Genomic DNA, 18,447 nt, shown 5'->3' with positions numbered 1-18,447 from the left:
TTTTCCTATTCCCTTCCTTCTCTCACCTCTTATTCTTGTCTTTTCCTCTAGGCTCTGGGAAGTGGCTGTGTATCCGGATGATCGCTGCTGAAGATGGAGGAACCCAGGAAAGGTGAGTGAAATGCAGCGCTCAGCGATTGTAACGAAATGCTTTTAAAAATGATGTCTTCCCTTTCAGGATCGTCAGTGATGTCTCCGTGGTGCAGATTAGCTGGTAGGTCTCTTGTCTCCCTTTGCAGGTGACCCAGGATGCTGACAGGCGTGGCTGAAGTCCAGATGCAGGAGCTGACACGGTGAGCGTCCAGCTGCGAGGAGCAGAACAACATGAAGCGTGAGTTGCTGATCGGGTGTGGTTTAAATAGCTTTGGAAGAAGTTCCAAGTGTGTATCCTTCCTCCGATCAGGTATGTATCCTTCCCCGACCACACCCGGGTGGAAAGTAGTCCCACAGGTAAAGTAGTTCCTATTCAGGCTTCAAGAGGGCCTGGATGTGGCAGCATGGTCTGCATCAGGTAAGTGCACATTAAAACACTTGAACACATGTCTAGCTTTATGAGCCTGGTGCCTAAGGCGCCAGGACAGAGGTCCAACATGAGCCTGCGCCTAAGGCGCCAGGACTGCGTCCAAAGGGCCCCAGCTTGGGCCCGCTGGCACTCCCCTGGGGGAAATGATGCCTGCCTCTGGGGTTGCTGGGTCGGACCTGGCTCCTCCAAGGTAGGCATCATGACAGCTGCCAACAGAACACCACTCCTCTCACTATCCTACTCTCTCTTCACCCTATTAACCAATCCCCCCCTTATCATTTACAGATCCGCCAGAGCGCCTGGGGACCAATTCCGTTGGTGACGGTGCGCGGTACAAATACCTTTTACATTTAACATTTAACTTCTCCCCTTCCCTGTGCTTGCACAATCTGAATGAGACAAGCCCTAGTAAATCGTTGTTTTGTCCTACCTGTGCGTTATAAATGCCATATTCCTATCATATCAATTGGTTATTTTCTTTACTTAGAGCGACTACTGCTAGTTCCCAAACATAATGGTGATCTATCGCGTGACCGACCATATGCTTCGAAAATGTTTTATGCTTCTTAAAGAGAAACGGGATTGGCCGTCGGAGCAAGTGTCGTAACTAAACAAAAGCGACAAATCAGTCGAGGATCTTTTTAAGTTGTGTTATAACTAAAGTTACAATATATTCTTCGTTGGAACTCAGTGGTTATGAACATTTACTTCCCGTCTCATAAGCAGTGGGGAATCGGATAAAGGTAGGTACTGATTACGTCATTTCTGAGTAACCAGCTAGGGATTGGCTGGGTAATGTAGATGTCATCAGGCCGGAAGTCTATTGCCGGAAGTGGCGCAGTCGCTGTGATTCATCGTCTTCACTGCGAAGAAGGAGAAGGTGTCTTCCTTTGCTCTTCGGGAAGTAACATTTTCACCTGTACAGTTACCATCGTTTGAACAGAACCAGAGGCGCGCAGGGTCGGGGCAAAGAGGGGAGGTGACCTGAGCTTTGCAGCTAGCGAAGCGACAGCGCGTCGCAGTGAGGAGCGCGGAGGCACAGAATCGCAGACTAGGTCGCGCCGCGAGGTCTTGTGGAGGTCTTGTGAAGATAAGTGCGCGTTCCGCCCCAGGTGAGGGTGGAGCCATGAGCAATTTCTAGCAACAAGCTGTTGCGATATTTGAATTCATTTGTAGTCTACTCATTAATACTGTAAAACGCTTATCAGCAGCCATCTTGGACTGGGGGTTGTTGCACAGGGTAGTGCCATTTGTAATTGGCCTCCTCTTTCTTTTCCAAGATGGCTGCCATTTTTTAAGTAATTGTTTCGTGTGTGAACGGAGCTGTACGATCAGATTTGTTTTTTTTTTTTAATGCAATATGAATTCACTCATTACAAAGAGCCGTTAGTATTGCGTCTAGTGCAATACTAGTTTATACCCCCCCTTACCCTTCCACGTTTAAAGGGGTGCGTCTAAAACTATTCTCAAAACGACTGGAAGGGAGCGAGAGCCAACACAATCCCACCTCTACCATATCGGACCCACAAACTGGCTGTTCTGCTTTCCTCTTTCGCTACTCGCTAGCAGTCTACCACATAACTTCATTTGATAAACCCTTTCATGATTATCACACTCAGAACGAGATCTCTAGTTTCCCAGCATGCATTATTTAAAAAAAAAAAAAGCTCTGCCATCCAGGCGCATCTCGAGTGTGTATCTGGGTGTTAAAGTCTGATACCATGAATAATGCTTGACCTCCGTGTGCTACTTGGATAACCCTTCTTTGTTATAGATGGGGAAAGCCTTGTGGCGTCTCAAATTATAAGTTCAAACTGCTGTTTCGGCCTGGAAAGCCGAAGCACCCACCCTCCTCTTTTGTTGTCGCTTTCTTGTGTTTTATGGAATATGCATGGCTCTTTCCGCTGCTACGGTTTTGAGGGGCAGACGTGCACATTACCTCTGGTACAGTTCGTTGCAGAGCAACGGGTATGGTGGGACGGGTATTCCGGTATTTTGCGGGCTGACTTGTTTTGGAGCACAGTGTTTGGCAGCTGGACGGGAAGCAGTCCCTCATCTCGTTTAACAGTCTCGGCCCAGGCCTCTTTGTGTCTGCAGATCGAGCTGCCAGTGGTGAAGTCCCAAAAAAGTGGGAGAGAGGCATTAACATAGCAGTCGTATATGAAGGTGCCCTCTGAAAAAATTCGGGGGACTCTGTCCACCGCTGTGTACCCTCAACTTGAGCCACGGCTGCCTCCCTTCCAATTGTGGTGTTAGCGTGCTGACACCAGACTTTGTGACTTTGTTGCAATTTATTTATTTTGTCATTTGTATAGCACATCTAACCTGAGACATCTCTGGGTGCTGGTTTTTGTAAAGACAGTGCAGCATAAAGTACGTAAATACATGTGTAGTGATTTAGGTAATGTATAATATAACATTTCTGATGACAATACAAGGTAAAGCATTCAGTTAACAGTACTGGATATAGTATTTTGGGCGGCTTGTGGAGAGAGCTATTTTAGACCGATTGTGTGAATAGCGAAGTTTTCAGGCTTCTACAGAAGGACCAATAGGAGGATTTGGTTCTTAAATGTAAAGGAAGGGCGTTCCGGTGTTTGGCTGCTACCACTGGGGAAACTACAACCCCCTTGCTTTCCATCTGGGTATGGTGAGTATGTATGAGTGGGCTGAGCAAGTGGGTCTAATGGATTATTTTTGGTGAATTTGTTGGACAGTTACTTGGGTGTTGAGTTGGACAGACATTTGTGTGTCAAGGATAGGGTTTTGAACGGGATTCTTTCTTGGATCAGCACCAGTGGGCATTCCATTTCGCCTTGGTGATGTGTTCATTTTTAGGGGTTTTGAGTGCTGCTCTAGGAGCATTATTGGGTCACCGGAACTTTTATGTTGCGGTTGCTCGAGCCTACATAGAGGGCCTTGCTGCAGTCTATCCTAGATAGGATAAGATAGCTACAGGCATTGCTGGTTTTTTAGGTGTAAGCAGCCGCCGATGATGTGTAGTGGTTAAGCAATGTTAATGCTTTGTTCGTTGGGTTGTGATAGTCATGTTTCACGCTTAAAAGCGTGACCACCTCCCAAGGACAAACCATTAGCATTGCAATTAAGCAGTGTAGAAGAGCGTAACTGCCATTCACCAATTGTTTAAATAACAATTGGGCGGGCCAAATGTGAATGTTATTGTGGCATAATTTCCACCTTGTGGGCAGGTGTCCGCAACATGATTTCAGAAAGGTCCCCCTCCCCAGGCAGCCTTGTGGGTGATCCAGAGGGATTTGAATTTGATCTGTGCAGCAACCGGGAGCCAGTGGAGACTATTTAGGGCATGACAGATGCAGTCCCTGGGCTTAAGGCCAAGGCTATGTCTCGCTGCTCTATTCAGGATTAGTTGAAGGGGTCGCAGAGTGGAAGAAGGTAGATTGAGGGGGGGGGGTTGTTGGAATAGTCGAGCCTAGAGAGAACCAGGGCTCAGGAGACATTGAGCTTCTGGGGGCAAGTGAGAAAAAGGTAGAATTCCTTTGTGATGGAAGAGTTGACTTGTTGGAAATGTCCTGGCTGAGATGGAGAGCAGTCCAATAAAGATTTCTGGCTTCAGAGGAAGGAGCCGTGGGAGAGCCTAAGGAGGCCAGAGAGAGGGAGCAGGCGTACCAACCGGAAGGCTCTCCGTTTTGCTGGCATTGAGGCGGAGATTGTTGCAAGTGCACCAGGCCCGGGTGGCAGAAAGGCAGTCAGGAAAGAAGGAAGGTTCAAGTGAGACAACAGGAAGTCTGAAAAAGAGTTGTCATCAGCATAACACTGGAAGTTGGAGAAAGATCAGATGAGGAGTGCTAGTTGAGCAAGGTAGATGTTAAAGAGCCAGGGGGAGTGAGATGGCTCCCTGCGGGGCACCACTGGGGGAGAAGGTGCCCAGGGTCTTGGGAAGAGTGGTCAGTTATTAGAGTTCAGCAATTCCAGTGCCCGTTGTGAGAGACCAAGGGTATCGTGGAGCCTTTCTATGAGGATGGACCAGTTGACTGTGTCAAAGGCAGAGGCAAGATCAAGTGCGATGAGGTCAGCTGGGGGGTTGGGAGTCCAGGGATGCGAGCAGTTCGTAACGGGTGTTCAGAAGGGCAGTTTTCGTGCATCTGGATGCTCGGGAATCCAGGTGGATGATCGCGGAGACCACCGACAAGTTCAGTGTGCGCGTTGGGTTGGGGAAAGGCCAGCTTCGCCAGCAGTTCCCACGGGAAGTGGGTGATTGAAATCGTGTGATAGGTCTGCTGGAGGTTTTTTTTTCTCCCAGGAGCGGGTGCACGGGAGAAGACTGCTTGTGGGAGATGGGGGGAAGGGCCCAAGAAGTGTGGTTGCAGACATCGGCAAGAGAGCCAATGTTGTCCTTCATGGTTCTGGGCGAGCAAGGGTGGCCTGTTATGGAGCCATATAAGCCTTCATGGAGCAGACACCTCAACTCTGGTAACTTCTGGGGTGAGTAAGAAGGCAGAAGGAGGAGGGTCCGTGGCCATGGGAGGCAAGAAGGTGTGGGGTGGGTTTGGCGATTGAGAAATAAGGGAGTTCAGGATGTCCTGAGTTTTTGTGACAGTGTTCGCCCAATGCGGGAGGAAGATGAGGCTGCGGAAGGGTTGGCTAGCTCCAAGCAGATTTGGAAAAAGTTGAGACGTGTTATTGGATGCACCAGATGACCTTTCCTTGGCATGGAGAGAGTCTGTGTTGCCTTTGGAGCAGGCGGCAGGACAGTTTGTCAGAGGGTGAACCTGAGGTTTGTCACTTCCATTCCACTATTCTGCACTTTCGTTTCAGGATTGCAAGATCAGAGTCATGCTAGGTGTATGGTTAGAGGTGGGTTTCGGGCAGATCCTCATAACTGCAGCAATGATGTCGGGAGAAATGGTGATGGGCGGGGGGTTTGGGGGTGAAGGTTGCTGAGAGCCAAGTCGTGCTAGTCTGAGGTAGGGGGCAAATGAGGATGAAGGTAGAAGTAAAGGCAGCAGCAGCGGACAATAGTTTCACAGGCCCAGATAGGAGCCTTATGAGTGGGACCTTTGGAAGTGGCCCGGCTTAGCTATTGGCCCAAATGAACAGGGCTTGGCCAATCAGATGCCATATCCCTTGAGCACACAACACTATAGTGCTTGAGTTTTGGCCGGCCTTCTTGGAATGGCTTAAACGTCCATCTCTGTTGTGAAGCAGATGTCGCCAAAGGAGGCAGTCACTCAGTGAAAAAAGCAAGTGCAAGGATGTCGGGATCTCTTCTGCAGGACATGCAATGCTTTATCCAGAGTAAAGCCATATGCCGCGATTGTGTGGATCAGCACAGAGAGTTACCGTAGGTTTGCAGTTGATTCCTGATTTGGCGGTCGGTCTCGTGGTGGGGGCGCGCAGGGTTACTCTGGGACAGGCCTTCCCCTTCGGTCTGCGTAGAAGTACTGGGGCAAGTATCGGACAATATGGGGTTCCAACAAGAAGCAGAAAGGTAAGTTTGTGTGTTTGCCAGAAGCGTACTGTCATGTTGGCGCTGCCCCGGATTCTAAAGGCATGAAATTTTCTAGCCAGAAAAGGTTGATATTCATCGTTTCGTGTCCAAACATTTTCCTTTGAACGAGGAAGACCACCCTGCCTCTTTAACAGTATAGATGTATACAATCCGCCCCATTATGGTGTATAGACATGAAGGCACATTCGGTGATGTAGAGGGACATATGTAGGAGTTTTTTTTTTTTTTTTTTTTTTTTGCGATCTAGCAACTTTGCTTCCTATACTGCAGAGGTAGAGGGCCTTGGAAGAGGATGGCTGAACCAATTGATGATTTGGGGTTTGAATTTGATGGGGCTGGGAGCTAATTGGCTCCTACTTGTAGCCTAGAACAGCCTGGCTAGCTTTTACCCCAACAGTTACCAGGAACTACTTTTGGCTCCCACAGCCAACTGATACCAACTGTGCTTTTGGGTCAATCTATAAATAAAGATTAGGATACATGTATACAACGTTGAAAGCATATAGGGTCATCACTGAGAATTATGTCCCCTCCCCCCCCTTATGTGAAAGTTAGATTTATGGAACGCTAAGTGCTAGCTTCTTGTTCCCCAGTGGTAGTCCCGGCTGCTTGTTGAGCTGTATGCCTAGAAGCTGTTTTTGGCTCCTACTTCAGTCTTAATTTGGAGCCCTCCATGTATGACTGAGTATTTGAGGATGCTTGGAAAGAAGAATAGGGGCACATCAGTACACATTTTAACATAATGAATCGTACAAAATGGACAACGTGTGCATCTCATGTTGAGGTGAGATTTACAGTGCGCTGGGTACTCTCCTGTTTCCCCTGCGGTAGCTCCTGCCTTCTGTGGTTTGCTTGAGACCCAGGAGCTGGTTTTGGCTGCTGCTCATTGAATCCTAATTTCAAACCCTGGAGGTTGTACCCCAATTCTGCTTCACTTGAAATTCCAGGTGGAATTATTGCCATACCCTGGACTGGATTGGGTGATGGCTTCTGTAACCTACATGGGAGCTGCGATTGCATGCTGCTGAACTTTCAACGTTTGTGGTTAGCATTCAGATGGCCCCTCATCTGACGTAATGAAAATCCCATTTTGAGGACTGACGCACACACACTGCCCCCTCCCCCTTTTTTCTTCTCTCCACGCAGGAAGTATTTCATCCCCATTTCTAAAGACATGAATCGTAGGGGAGGCGCCATTGTAGGTTTACTTGGGGAAAGTGTTTACAAGTGTAAACGTTTTAAATACAAGCAAATATTTCATCTGTTTCGGGTTTGCTATCTTAATTTTTTATCTATTGTAAAATATAAAAAATATTAATTTGGCTGCTCTGTTACGAATGCCATAACTTGTAAAAGCGTGTCCTGTTTGTCATATTTAAATGTTTTGTATATTGTATGGAAATGTTCAGAAATAAACTTATTGCATACATTTTGAGGTCCAGATGCTTTTTGCAGACTCTCTGGAGAAACAGTTAATAATGCACCTAAAGCAAACAAGCATGCGGACGAGCTATTCAGGAAAGCAGACCTCAAAACCAAGTAGCGAGTATCGCATGGGGTGTTGAAGAAGAAAAAACGACTTTGACCAAACATCTTTGAGTAGATTCAGTCTTCTGGTCGTCTATCTTTTCCACGCAAGCACCAAATAATCTTGTATCCGGTGGGGTGACAGAGTCCTGGTGCCAATAATGTGGTGGCTAATGGCGAAGACTCATCAAATATCTGGCCATGGTTGATTTCAGAATACTTTGCAGAGACTCTTCCCCAAAACATACATGTTCCAAAACTCTATACGCAGCGGCATGAGTTTGGCGGTAACCCAGGGGAAAACAAAACGTTGGATGAATGAAGCAGTTATGGAAGTCTCCAACAAAGAAACAAGTCAAGGCTTTTACTCATATTCTTGATGCCAAAGCAGAGTGAGCAGTTCGGGCTGGTGTTGGACTTGGTGACTGCTTACATTGTAACTCAACACTGTCAAATTGAGGGACCAGAGAAAATAATTCCTCTGATCAGAAATATTGTTTCTGGCATCCCTGGATTGGTGTTAACCAAGCTCTAGGTCTGGTGGTATTCCGTCATATTATGGAAGTCCATGCGTTTATGTACTTGGGATACTTGCTGGTCATGGCATTGTCAGAAGAACTGGCGAGAGAACATGTTAGGAAAACCACTGTGAGGTATCTGTGATTGCTGTTGAACAAGGAAACTTTCGTGTTCCCTGAATCTAGATCTTTAATTCATAGGGGCACTGTTGTGGTTTGGGCAGTGGTAGGGGGGATAGTCCTAAAAGGGTTTTCATTTGATAACCCGTTGCAGACTGCGATTACTGCAGATACCACTGGTGTAATTCTGGGCAGTTCTATTGAGCTTCTATTGTTTTTGCTGTCGTGGTGCAAGGGAAATGGAAGTTGTCTGGCTATGCACAAGTGAGCAGGCCCCAGGGGCGGTTGAGATGGAGTAGGGTAGCTGGGCAGAACCCCCCCCCCCCCCCCTTCTGTTCTACAGGGTGGTGCTTCTAAAGGGGGAATGTCTTCTGTTGGAAACGTTTGCCAGTGGTATTTGGGCTATTTGGTGAATGGTTCAGCGCTTACGCTGACCTGTAACCATGTTACTATCGCTTACCTATATATCTGTATATTTTTGTAATTTTCGATACCTGTTTTCAGTTATATTTTTATGTTCATTCTGGGCAGTCTGATTTCGCACATCTTGTAATTTTGTAATCTGTGCACCCTGTCATAGTTGCTCTACATTTACATGACTCGCTTTGCACACTCCCTGTAACATGCCTTCCCTCACTGTAACTATACAAATAAACAAAATACAAATACGTGTTTGCTTCTCTGACACAGCCCATCTTTTCCGTTTCTCCTCACATGTACGAATGGGTAATTTGGCGAGAGACTTATTTTTTTTTCTTTCATGAGTTACCGTGGTGATTAACACCAGTGACTCTGCTCCCATAGCCTTGAACTAGCTATGGGGAACCTGGTGGACCTAGCAATATCATTGTAGTTTATTCTTACAAGACATCCTTGGGATTTGAGTAGGGAGGCCAGCATCCGTTTGTGTAGGGTTTGGAAATTTGCAAAGCAGGAGCTCCAGAAGAAGGGTCTCTCGCCACAATTGGCGCTGGTAATCCAGACCTCAAGGAAACCAACCCCTCTACAGATATACACGTTCTTGGAGACAATTTGTGCAAAGGTGTGGCCATAATGCCAGTCAGGCTCTATCACCCTGTAATGCAATTCCTCCAGGAGGGCTCATATTTTAGGTTAGCAGTGTGTACCCCGTGGGTGCTTGGAGTGCAATAGGGTTTGGAATCCATGCAGGAAACTTTGCTTGCAAGGATGCTTTAATTCGTCCTTGGAAGACACCTGGGGCGTATGCTGGGATTCCAACATGGGGTGTCCCCTTAGGCTTTTACATGGGCCTCCTTACGAGCCATTGGATTCCATTCCATGAATCGCAAGTTTGTACATGGAAGGTTTTTTTTTTTTTTCCGGTTGGTGGCGATTGGGGGGGGGGGCATTGTTTTGTGTTTGTTTTAATTTGGTTGACAATTTGTATTGATTTTTATTTTACAATCCTTTAATATGCTACAATATCAAACGAGAAGCAAATTGGAGGTACAGTAAAAGTACCATATTATCATTCATCGTGACTCCATGGAACTCTGCAGTTACAATCCGCAAACCAAGCAATATAATTAAGAATTCAATAAACACATTTAACGACAATAAGATCCTACAACAATATAGCTAGCAATAAAAGAGAACCCTCGAATGCACAAAACAATTTTGCAAAAACATTCAACCAAAACAGAGCACCACAACCACCATGTAATAAACTACCCATACGGTGGGTCGAAAATGTTGGGTACATGGGTATTGAGTTCAGAGTTTGATGTCTTCTGCCGTTCTCCTGGAATAAGTTGGTGTTGCATAGGAAAAACTACATTCAGAGTTTTTCTTTTGTGCCCAACCTTGTATTTCGTATTACCAGTGTTCATTACTTCTACTCTTCTTCACACTTACGACTCCTGGTCGGCTGTATCAGCCTTCGATGCAGCGAGAAAATAACCAATGCATGCGGGGGTAGTGGGGGATCATATACTGGCATTGGCGAGGGTCGGCACCTAATTTCCGCCACTACTCATGTAGCTTTGCATTCTTAATGGTGCCAAGCAGAATTTATTCAATTCAGAATCCTATTAAGGCTCCATGCTTGGCTATCTGCACAGAAGAGCCGATAAAGCACAGAGTTAACCCATGTTAATAATCACATAAACATAAATGGTAACTCTAGCTGGTAGTTATCCCCCGTGAAACTTAGTTTGGAAGCGTATTATCAACGTTAGTTCAAAACGCCTCAGAGCTTGTCCTCCTTTCTCATGATGTTATCCATATATAGGCCAGACAACCTCAATACGTCGGCATTGCTGTTGTGACTTTCTGCATGGAAAGCACTGGCTAATACCTGTCAAAATTCCATGTTGCTGTGCAATGTTCTAATAAAGAAATCTTTACCATCCTTTATTTTACTGCCTATGCTGCCATGAGTGTGTACATTACACATTCTCTGTGGCAGTTGCCATCCCAAATGTATTTTCTCCCGTCAGTCGTATCTGTCACACTTTCATTTTAAATGTGCAGAGATTGCATATGACCTACACTTTTGGGCTTTGACAGGCAACTGATTGCAAAGATATTTGTGCTTGAACACGTTCTGTGTTTGATTTTGTTTACTTTTCTTTAATAGCCAATTCTACTTTAGTAAGGTGTACTGAACAGGTTAGTGTTAGTTGGCTGTTTTAAATATTAAAACAATTCCATTCCACGGACATGGGCTTTTAAAAACATTTCAATACATTTTTGGGTACCCTATAGAAGAGTGTGCACTTTTGCAGTAGTGCAGCCCAGGACTTCCGGTCAGTGCTTTGTGTGCTCACAAACTAGCTGAAACCGTTTATCTGGTCTTAATCTAGACCTCAGCCTGGCTATGTCGTGTTGCTGGACAGAATGTGAGGTGGCATGCTGTCCCTGATTCGACAGCCTTCATCTATTTGAATGTTGCCCATCTGTTTCATAGGTGGGCTGTGGCAGCTCCTAGCCCAATTTCTAGCTAAAAGGAGAGGACCTGGAGCCATCTAGTTGACCACAAGATCCAGCTTCAGAAGCTGAAGTACCGTACTACTCGAGAACTGCCGAAGGACTACTGCAAATTAATTAGTAAGACGTGACGTGAGGCAAGTAGTCTGAAGTCCTGCTCTGCATATATAACTTTTGGAAAGTGTACGTTGACTGGTCTGCGCTTTGCCTTGAACTGGTTTACACCTCTGCATGGGTCCCTTCACGCCTCATTGCTCAGAGCTCCGACTTGGCCAACCATCTGCCTTCTCACCGTGAGGATTGTGCTGCTCTGAAAGGGCCTGCCAACCTTCCTGCCATCGTCTGCTTCTGAGAAGTGCTCCTGGGCTACTGCAACCAAACATCGAGCCGTCATCACCATGTCTAGAGATCTCTACGACGACTTGACAGTTGGTGGAAGCTTTGAACCGGCAGCCTGTTTTTCTTCAACTGCATCCGGTGCTCCCTACATATTCCCAGCCTGTGCTGTTTTTAATTCAGAATCTGGGCTGAGATACCTTCTCTTAACGCAGGGTTATCCCCTTGGACTTGCATTGGAAGTAAAACCATTTAATCTAAAATTTATTTGCATTTGTTAAGCGCGCTTGCAGCCCATAAGGCATCGAGGTGCTGTTACAGAGGATACGCAAATTTAGGATTACAGAAAGGTGCCAGGAGGGCTCTTAGTTACAGATTGGCAAGCATATATGCAGTGGAAGATGCAGGTTCAGGTTAAACAAAGAGTCTGGTTTTGATAGCCTTACGGAAGGCTAGGTGGGATTCAATGAGTCTTAGGTGAGGTGGCAGAGCGTTCCAGTGCATGGCTGCTAGGGTAACTAGCTACCTTATTGATCCAAAAGCATTGGCGTTTGGGCCAAGAGTCTTCTCTTCAGCCATTTAAGGTCTGGGGCTTGTAGTGTACTCCCAACGCTGGGGTCTTTTGACTTTTACCGAATCCTGCTTCATCCGATCGCTGGATTGTAACAGATTGAACTCTGGTAAGGGTATGGGGTGGACCTTCTAGGTATTATTTTTATGCAGACTTGTGAACCGACTCTTATCCACGCCCTCTTGACCCAATTTAAGCTTTTCTTATTTAGTAGTTGCGTTACACTGCCAGGTAACTCGTTTTAGTGTTGCTTAACGACTGTGGTAATATGTGTTTTTGTGCTGTTCATTCAACATAACTTCTTGGTTAATAAATTTAGTCAATTTTTGTAATGTGTGGACCTATATTCCTTAACATACTCTGCTGTTTTTAACCGTACTTCATGCTTAGCCTATCTCCTACTGAGTCTAAGCCATACTGCTCACTACCATTGAGGGTTTGGTCAAATACTTTATAGTGAAATAGATTGCACCTTCAGGTTGGCTTCTCGTATCCCCTGCCCTGGAAAAGCCTCTTAACAGTGACCCTGAACAAAACGCCAATAAATGACATCAGTTTCTAATTCCAGGTTAGACAACTTTCATGGGGATAGTCCTTCACGGTTGTCTACAATACCAAAAAAGTACAGCTGTTTCAGAGGCACATTCCAGGGCAAAGACACATTGATATTTGACAGTTAGCTGTCACAAGTCGCCAGTAAGTGGGTGTTCCTACGGGGACTTTCTGATCTGGTGTAATTGTGCTACTTGTGTTCATGTGATTGTTTTCTTCAGCGTATTTCTTTCATAGAACACTTGGCATACTGGAATTACACTAGATTGCAGACCTGTGAATAAACTTGTATAGGAAGCCATACAAACTATAACCTTATCTGCATTTTATGTATATGCAAAAGTTTTACTTGCACATCCTAATATGGCCATTGAACGTTCTGGTTCAGGCAGACCATGGAAAAATGTTTTTAGAATAGTAAACTGGCACAAGCTTTACCAGGGACTTTAAGTCTTTCTACGCCTCCTTTTTATTTATGCAAGATTTGCAGTAGTTTTAACTTTACTAAGTGCACAAAGTACACCTTGCGCCATCTAAGAAGCCACTAAATGCAAAAGCTTGCTGGATCGCTTGTAATCAGAAAATTGTTTGTTTAGAAGCCTTTATTTTATTTTACGTGCATTGATGTGTTCAAATGTTTTATGGGTTGTTAAAATATTTCGTCGAAAATCGTGTTACTTGGAATACAGTCTGCTGCTATTTGTTTTTAATAGTTAAATGGTGTTCTCTCTTGCAGCTCTTCGCAGAGCGCTGCTTTTGCCCGTGCTGCGCAGATATTAAGCGTGGGGGGAAATGGCAGACAGGGATAACATTGCAAGCGGCAATGAGGAAGCAGCATCAGCCAGCCTTGAGGACGTCTGCAGAGATTTCATGCGCAATGTTTGCAAGCGAGGCAAAGCCTGCCGCTACCGACACCCAGAGAACACAGAGGCACCTGCTGGCATGAGCGCGCGCAAGAACGAATATCTTTTCTGCCATGATTTCCAAAACAAGGAGTGCGTGCGCATCAATTGTAGGTTCCTTCACGGCAGCCGCGAAGATGAGGAATATTATAGAAAATGCGGGGAGCTGCCCCCACACTTGAGTCAGATTTTTGGTGCTGGGATGGGGGCTCCTGTGACTGATGTCACTAACACGGAGGTCCCTGTGTGTATGGACTTTCTGAAGGGTAACTGTAAGCGGGGGACAAATTGCAAGTTCCGTCATGTCCAGCGAGAGTATAATGAGTATGAGTATCAGTATGATCCTAGAAACATGGAGCACATGGCCATGGCCCCAGCCATTAACCCTGCAGTGCGCCGCTATGACGGCTATGACATGTACAATGGCATGTTCCAGGCCGATCCGTATGAAGACCATAACTCTCTCCTAAAGAGAAGGCGAGTGGAGGCGGGCATGCACTATCCCGCTTTTGATTACAGTGCTGCACCTGTTAGAAGTGTGGAGCACCGCATGTTGGAAGAAGAAGTGGTGACATTGCGTAGACGTGTTGAGGAACTAAAGAAACAGGTTTCCAACCTGGCAGCCACCAATGAAGTGCTGCTGGAGCAAAATGCTCAGTTCCGCAATCAGGCGATGGTTCCCCCTGCTGACATTGCCGAGCAGGCAATAATGCCCACTGTGTGCCCTGTTACCAATTATAATCATGGCATTGCTCAAACTCATACCACCCTGAGCAGCCATGCCATGCAGCCCCGTTTGGTATCTCAGCATGATCTGATGGGGTCATCTGGTGCTCAGTCGGGCCAAGCCAATGCTGCTGGCCAGATGAACCCAGACATGTCTGCAGCCCTAGCCCAGACTATGGCCCAAGGCATGGCTCCTCCTGTATCTGTCGCTACTGTAGTTTCAATGTCTCAGCCCCTGCCACCTGGCACTACGCCAATGGCTAGCTACCCCATTGCTTCCCAGAGCATGCGCATCCCAGCCATGCCCCACTAGATCCCGGTTTTACTCCATTCCAATTTAAGAGCCCACTGCTTCCATGTCACCAACTCCACAATGCCTAGTCTTCCCAAAGCCCCATGTTTTGTTATTTTGAACAGTAGGCTACAAACCAGTGCAGGGGGTTGCTCGAATGGAAAAATATACTGTGCACACATCGCAAATTCAAAAAGGATCACATGCGCATGTATGTGCCGTTCAACTGATCTATTGTATGCATTCAATAATCATTTTTAAGGGGGAGGGGTTGCACCTAGGATGGTTCTGTTCTCCTTTGCCGCATGGCGCAAGTCTCCAAATTCAAAGATACAATGCATGCAAGTACAGTTTGCAGTGTTGCTCTTGTGGGGTGCAATTTATTACACAGGTGGCTTTTAAATCTGCAGTGGGTCATTGTTAAGTGTACTAATATATGTATTTTCTGAAGACTTGCTGTATAGCTTAGTTGTGTAATCCCAACCAGAATGTGGTGGCTTTAAATACGTGTCCATTTCCTTCAGAGACCAATCGGAACCGTAGTTGATTACTTCATGTACCCAAAAAAAAATCCTACCCTTTCTGCCTGCTGTTGAGATAATTTGTATTTCTTCTAGAGCAGGAGTCTCATGTGTAGTTTTTTAAAATAACCGTTTTATTTTGAGTGTACGTTTTAGAAACGCTGCTGCATTTTTATTGTTGAAATCTTTTTTTCTGAGATTGTACATAAAGGTGGCTGTAGGGCAAGGGTCTGCAACCTGCGTCTCTCCAGGCGTTTTGAACTACAACCCCTGTGAGCTATCGCTGCATCGGGTTGCTGGGGATCATGGGGGTTGTAGTTCAAAACATCTAGAGATCCACAGTTTACAGACCTTGGCTGAAGGATGTTCAAACATAAGTTCATTGCTGTGATCATACTTTTCAAAATGCACATGCAAACGCTTTGGTTTGTTTCAAAGGGCAGATTGGGGGGGGTACAAGGTTTATGCGTTACTGTGTTTTGCCACCTGATGCTTTTTTGTTTTGTTTTTGTCAGTGACATTTGCATGGCCATTGCATAATGGCACGTACCTCTTGGGCTTAGGTTTACTACTTAACTGCCACCTTCATGGCAATTAATTATAAATCCAGTAAGAATGTTTTTAAATGCCAAGAGTATCCCACGAAAGTAAGTGGTTTAAATAATCTGCGCTTGTGGGGTGGGGCAGGTGTGTGTGTTTTTTTTTTTTTTTAAACATTTTTTTAGGACTGAGTGCAACGCCACTTGTGTGAGATGCATATTGTATCTTTCTTTGTCTTTTGTCCTAAGGCTTACTTAATGCGGACATTACCCAAACATGAATGGAGTTGGCTGTACAATCAAATGGCTACTGTAATCGTCATGCAAGCAGTCCAATCTGTTTACCACTGCCATTCACATGGCCATGTGTCTCTGGGATGATAGTTGATTGGAAGAGCTTTGCTATGCAGCTTGTATGTTAATCGAGTGGCCTGCCTTACCCGTTTGCCCAACTCTTGTTGGGTGAAGACTTGGACATGTCAACTTATTTGATGCTTTGACAAGTATGCTAAGCTTCCAACACCCAACAATACTTCCCTACATTTTCTTTTAGGGCTTTCCTACAAAATGTAGTGTACAGTTTCTCCTATTCTCTTGCCATGTGCATGTTCTTTTGTCACTGACCAGCTATAGGAAAACTCAACCACAGGCACACCCATGGCTTCAGACGACCCTACCAGGCACCTTTGATTGGAACATAAGCAAGTAGTGGATTCACCTGCTACGGATAGTTTGTCCACACCGTTTTATGTTTTTTTTAAACTTAATTTGTGATGGAAGTGTACAGTGGAAATAATTGCTACTACTATAGTAATGTCCATGTCTTCTGTAACACGACATAATGATGGTGTAGGTTGCGAAACTGTTTAAGGTAGAAAATAAATGACGTTATTTTTCTTTCCAAACTGTGTTTCTACAGCTTATCATTTACTGTAGGCTTAACGGCTGCCTTCAAAATATTGCAGCGCTGTGCCTGTATCTTGAGTTTTTCAGTCTTGCAAGCTACCCATGTTTCTGGATTATGTAATTGTTTCAGCAGAGATTTCGGGGGAGGGTGGTTGGGTGAACATCTTGAATTGTTTTGTTGTGTGAAATATATTTTCAATCATTCTTAAATACATGTACACCTCTATACTAGACTCTTGTGTATTTATTGTGTGGTTGTGTTTCTGGGAGTGTTTGTAAAACCAATTGCGAAACTGTTTTGACTGTTGCCCAGGGAAAGATTTTCTGTTGCCCGTTTGATTTCATATGCCCAGTTACACCATTTCTCGTGTTCTATGCCGGGTATTTCACACCATTTGCCAGCTTTACCTGTAGTTTGTCTTGTTAATCCTATCTGGGGCCAGTAACGTATGTTGTTTGCAATGTATTGCTACCCTCGTGTCTTGGTACACTCAATATTTTACAGCCATTGCCAGACTTTTTTTCCAGATACTTGACAACTTTGCTTGGGCCCGTGGCTGCGTAACAGCTGGGATGCAATATACTGCTCAGAGTACTGTGCCCATGGCTTTCTCTTGATGTTCTTCAACAGCCTTGGAGAACCGTGCTTATTTCCTCTTTAGCAGCAGTGCAAGCATGTAACGGTCTGCCCCATAATTTAAGAAGGTGGTAAATTATGGTATTAAGCTTTTATGCTGTGCATAACCACCGTAGTGGTAATACAACACCCATGTTCATTGGGATAGACTTCCCGCCCCCCCCCCCCCCCTCCCCCCAACAACCTCCCTTGTCTGTGATAAAACCAGATGCTGCTTTTGGTGGAACCAGGGGCGATCTCTTGGTCCTCGTGTCTCTGAACATGTTGGTGTCGTAGTTTCAAGGGTTGCTACCCAGGCCTAAAAATGTGCACTCTACTAGCGAGTGGTAATTTGAGCCCGACTGTTAAATGGTTGGCTCTGTGTGCATGTGGGGGAATTGAGAGGGCATGTGACACTTTGTGCTTTGCTTGCAACTTAACTTTCTAGCCCTGTAGTACCAATTCTGTGGTGGGATGGATTAGAGACAGGATTAGGAATCCCGAAAAGTACTTTTGTGGTGCCAATTAGGGTATAATCGAATGGCGGCTTAGCTGAAGTAATGACAGCCTTGTTTTGTGGACTGCTTACGTTGTGTGGAACAGGAAAGATATAGTGCAGTTCTCGACTACTCAACTCCTCCTTCTTGGAGACTTCAACAACCGCCTGGATGTCTCCTGTCCTCCCTCTGGACTCTTTCGTGACCTCTGTGACTCACTCTCTCACTCACTATTCTCCCCTCTGGCCCGACTCACTCTGCAGGGCACACTATGGATGTTCTCATCTCCTCTGACCTTCCCCTCTCTGTCCCCCTCTCCACTCCGCTCTCCTGGAGTGATCATGTTCTCCGAACCCTCAGGCCAAGCCACCTCCATCACTGCCACCCACCTTCTCGGTCATCCGACCCATGAAGCGTGTGTCAGTTGAGTCTTCCACTACCTTCTCACTCACATTCTCCCCCTTTGGCTGACTCTCACCCTAACACAGCCCTCTCCATGCTCCACTCTTCTATATCTGATACTCTTGCTATCCTTGCCCCTCTCATGAGAATCGGCATGAAGCCCAAATCCAAGTTTAACTCCTGGTATGACTCCGATCTCGTCACCCTAAAACGCAAGTGCAGGGTAGGCGAGAGGAAATGGTGTGCTTCATGTTTATCCTCTGACAAACTGGCCTGTCGGCTGCTGCAAAGGCAATACCGGCTCTCCCTCCTCACCAAGAAGAGAGCTCATATCCAAGCCCGCATCTCTGCGGCATCTAAAAACTCTTCTGCATGCTTTAAAATCTGCAAGGAACTGGCCAATCCTGCTGCAGTCTCCACCTCTCCTGTACCTTCCCAGACCCTCGGCACTGGCTTCTC

At 45.8% G+C, this 18,447-nt stretch overlaps 1 protein-coding gene across 1 annotated transcript; it reads left to right on the top strand.

The window, feature by feature from the left end:
- Nucleotides 1–1,366: 1,366 nt before the first annotated feature.
- On the top strand, nucleotides 1,367–16,699 carry LOC138582457 (zinc finger CCCH domain-containing protein 10-like). Its single transcript, XM_069653764.1, has 2 exons — nucleotides 1,367–1,635; nucleotides 13,324–16,699. Exon 2 carries the CDS (start codon nucleotides 13,380–13,382, stop codon nucleotides 14,526–14,528), a length of 1,149 nt encoding a protein of 382 aa, XP_069509865.1. The 5' UTR covers nucleotides 1,367–1,635; nucleotides 13,324–13,379; the 3' UTR covers nucleotides 14,529–16,699.
- Nucleotides 16,700–18,447: the final 1,748 nt, after the last annotated feature.

This window comes from Ambystoma mexicanum, chromosome 3q, assembly GCF_040938575.1.
Source record: "Ambystoma mexicanum isolate Mex_15411 chromosome 3q, UKY_AmexF1_1, whole genome shotgun sequence".
Lineage (NCBI taxonomy): Eukaryota > Metazoa > Chordata > Amphibia > Caudata > Ambystomatidae > Ambystoma > Ambystoma mexicanum.
Note: the sequence above shows the minus strand (reverse complement) of the source record. Positions and strands in the feature narration are given on the sequence as shown.

Excerpts from the sequence above, each read along its gene's own strand:
- LOC138582457 (XM_069653764.1), top strand. The coding sequence starts at position 13,380 with ATGGCAGACAGGGATAACATTGCAAGCGGCAATGAGGAAGCAGCATCA.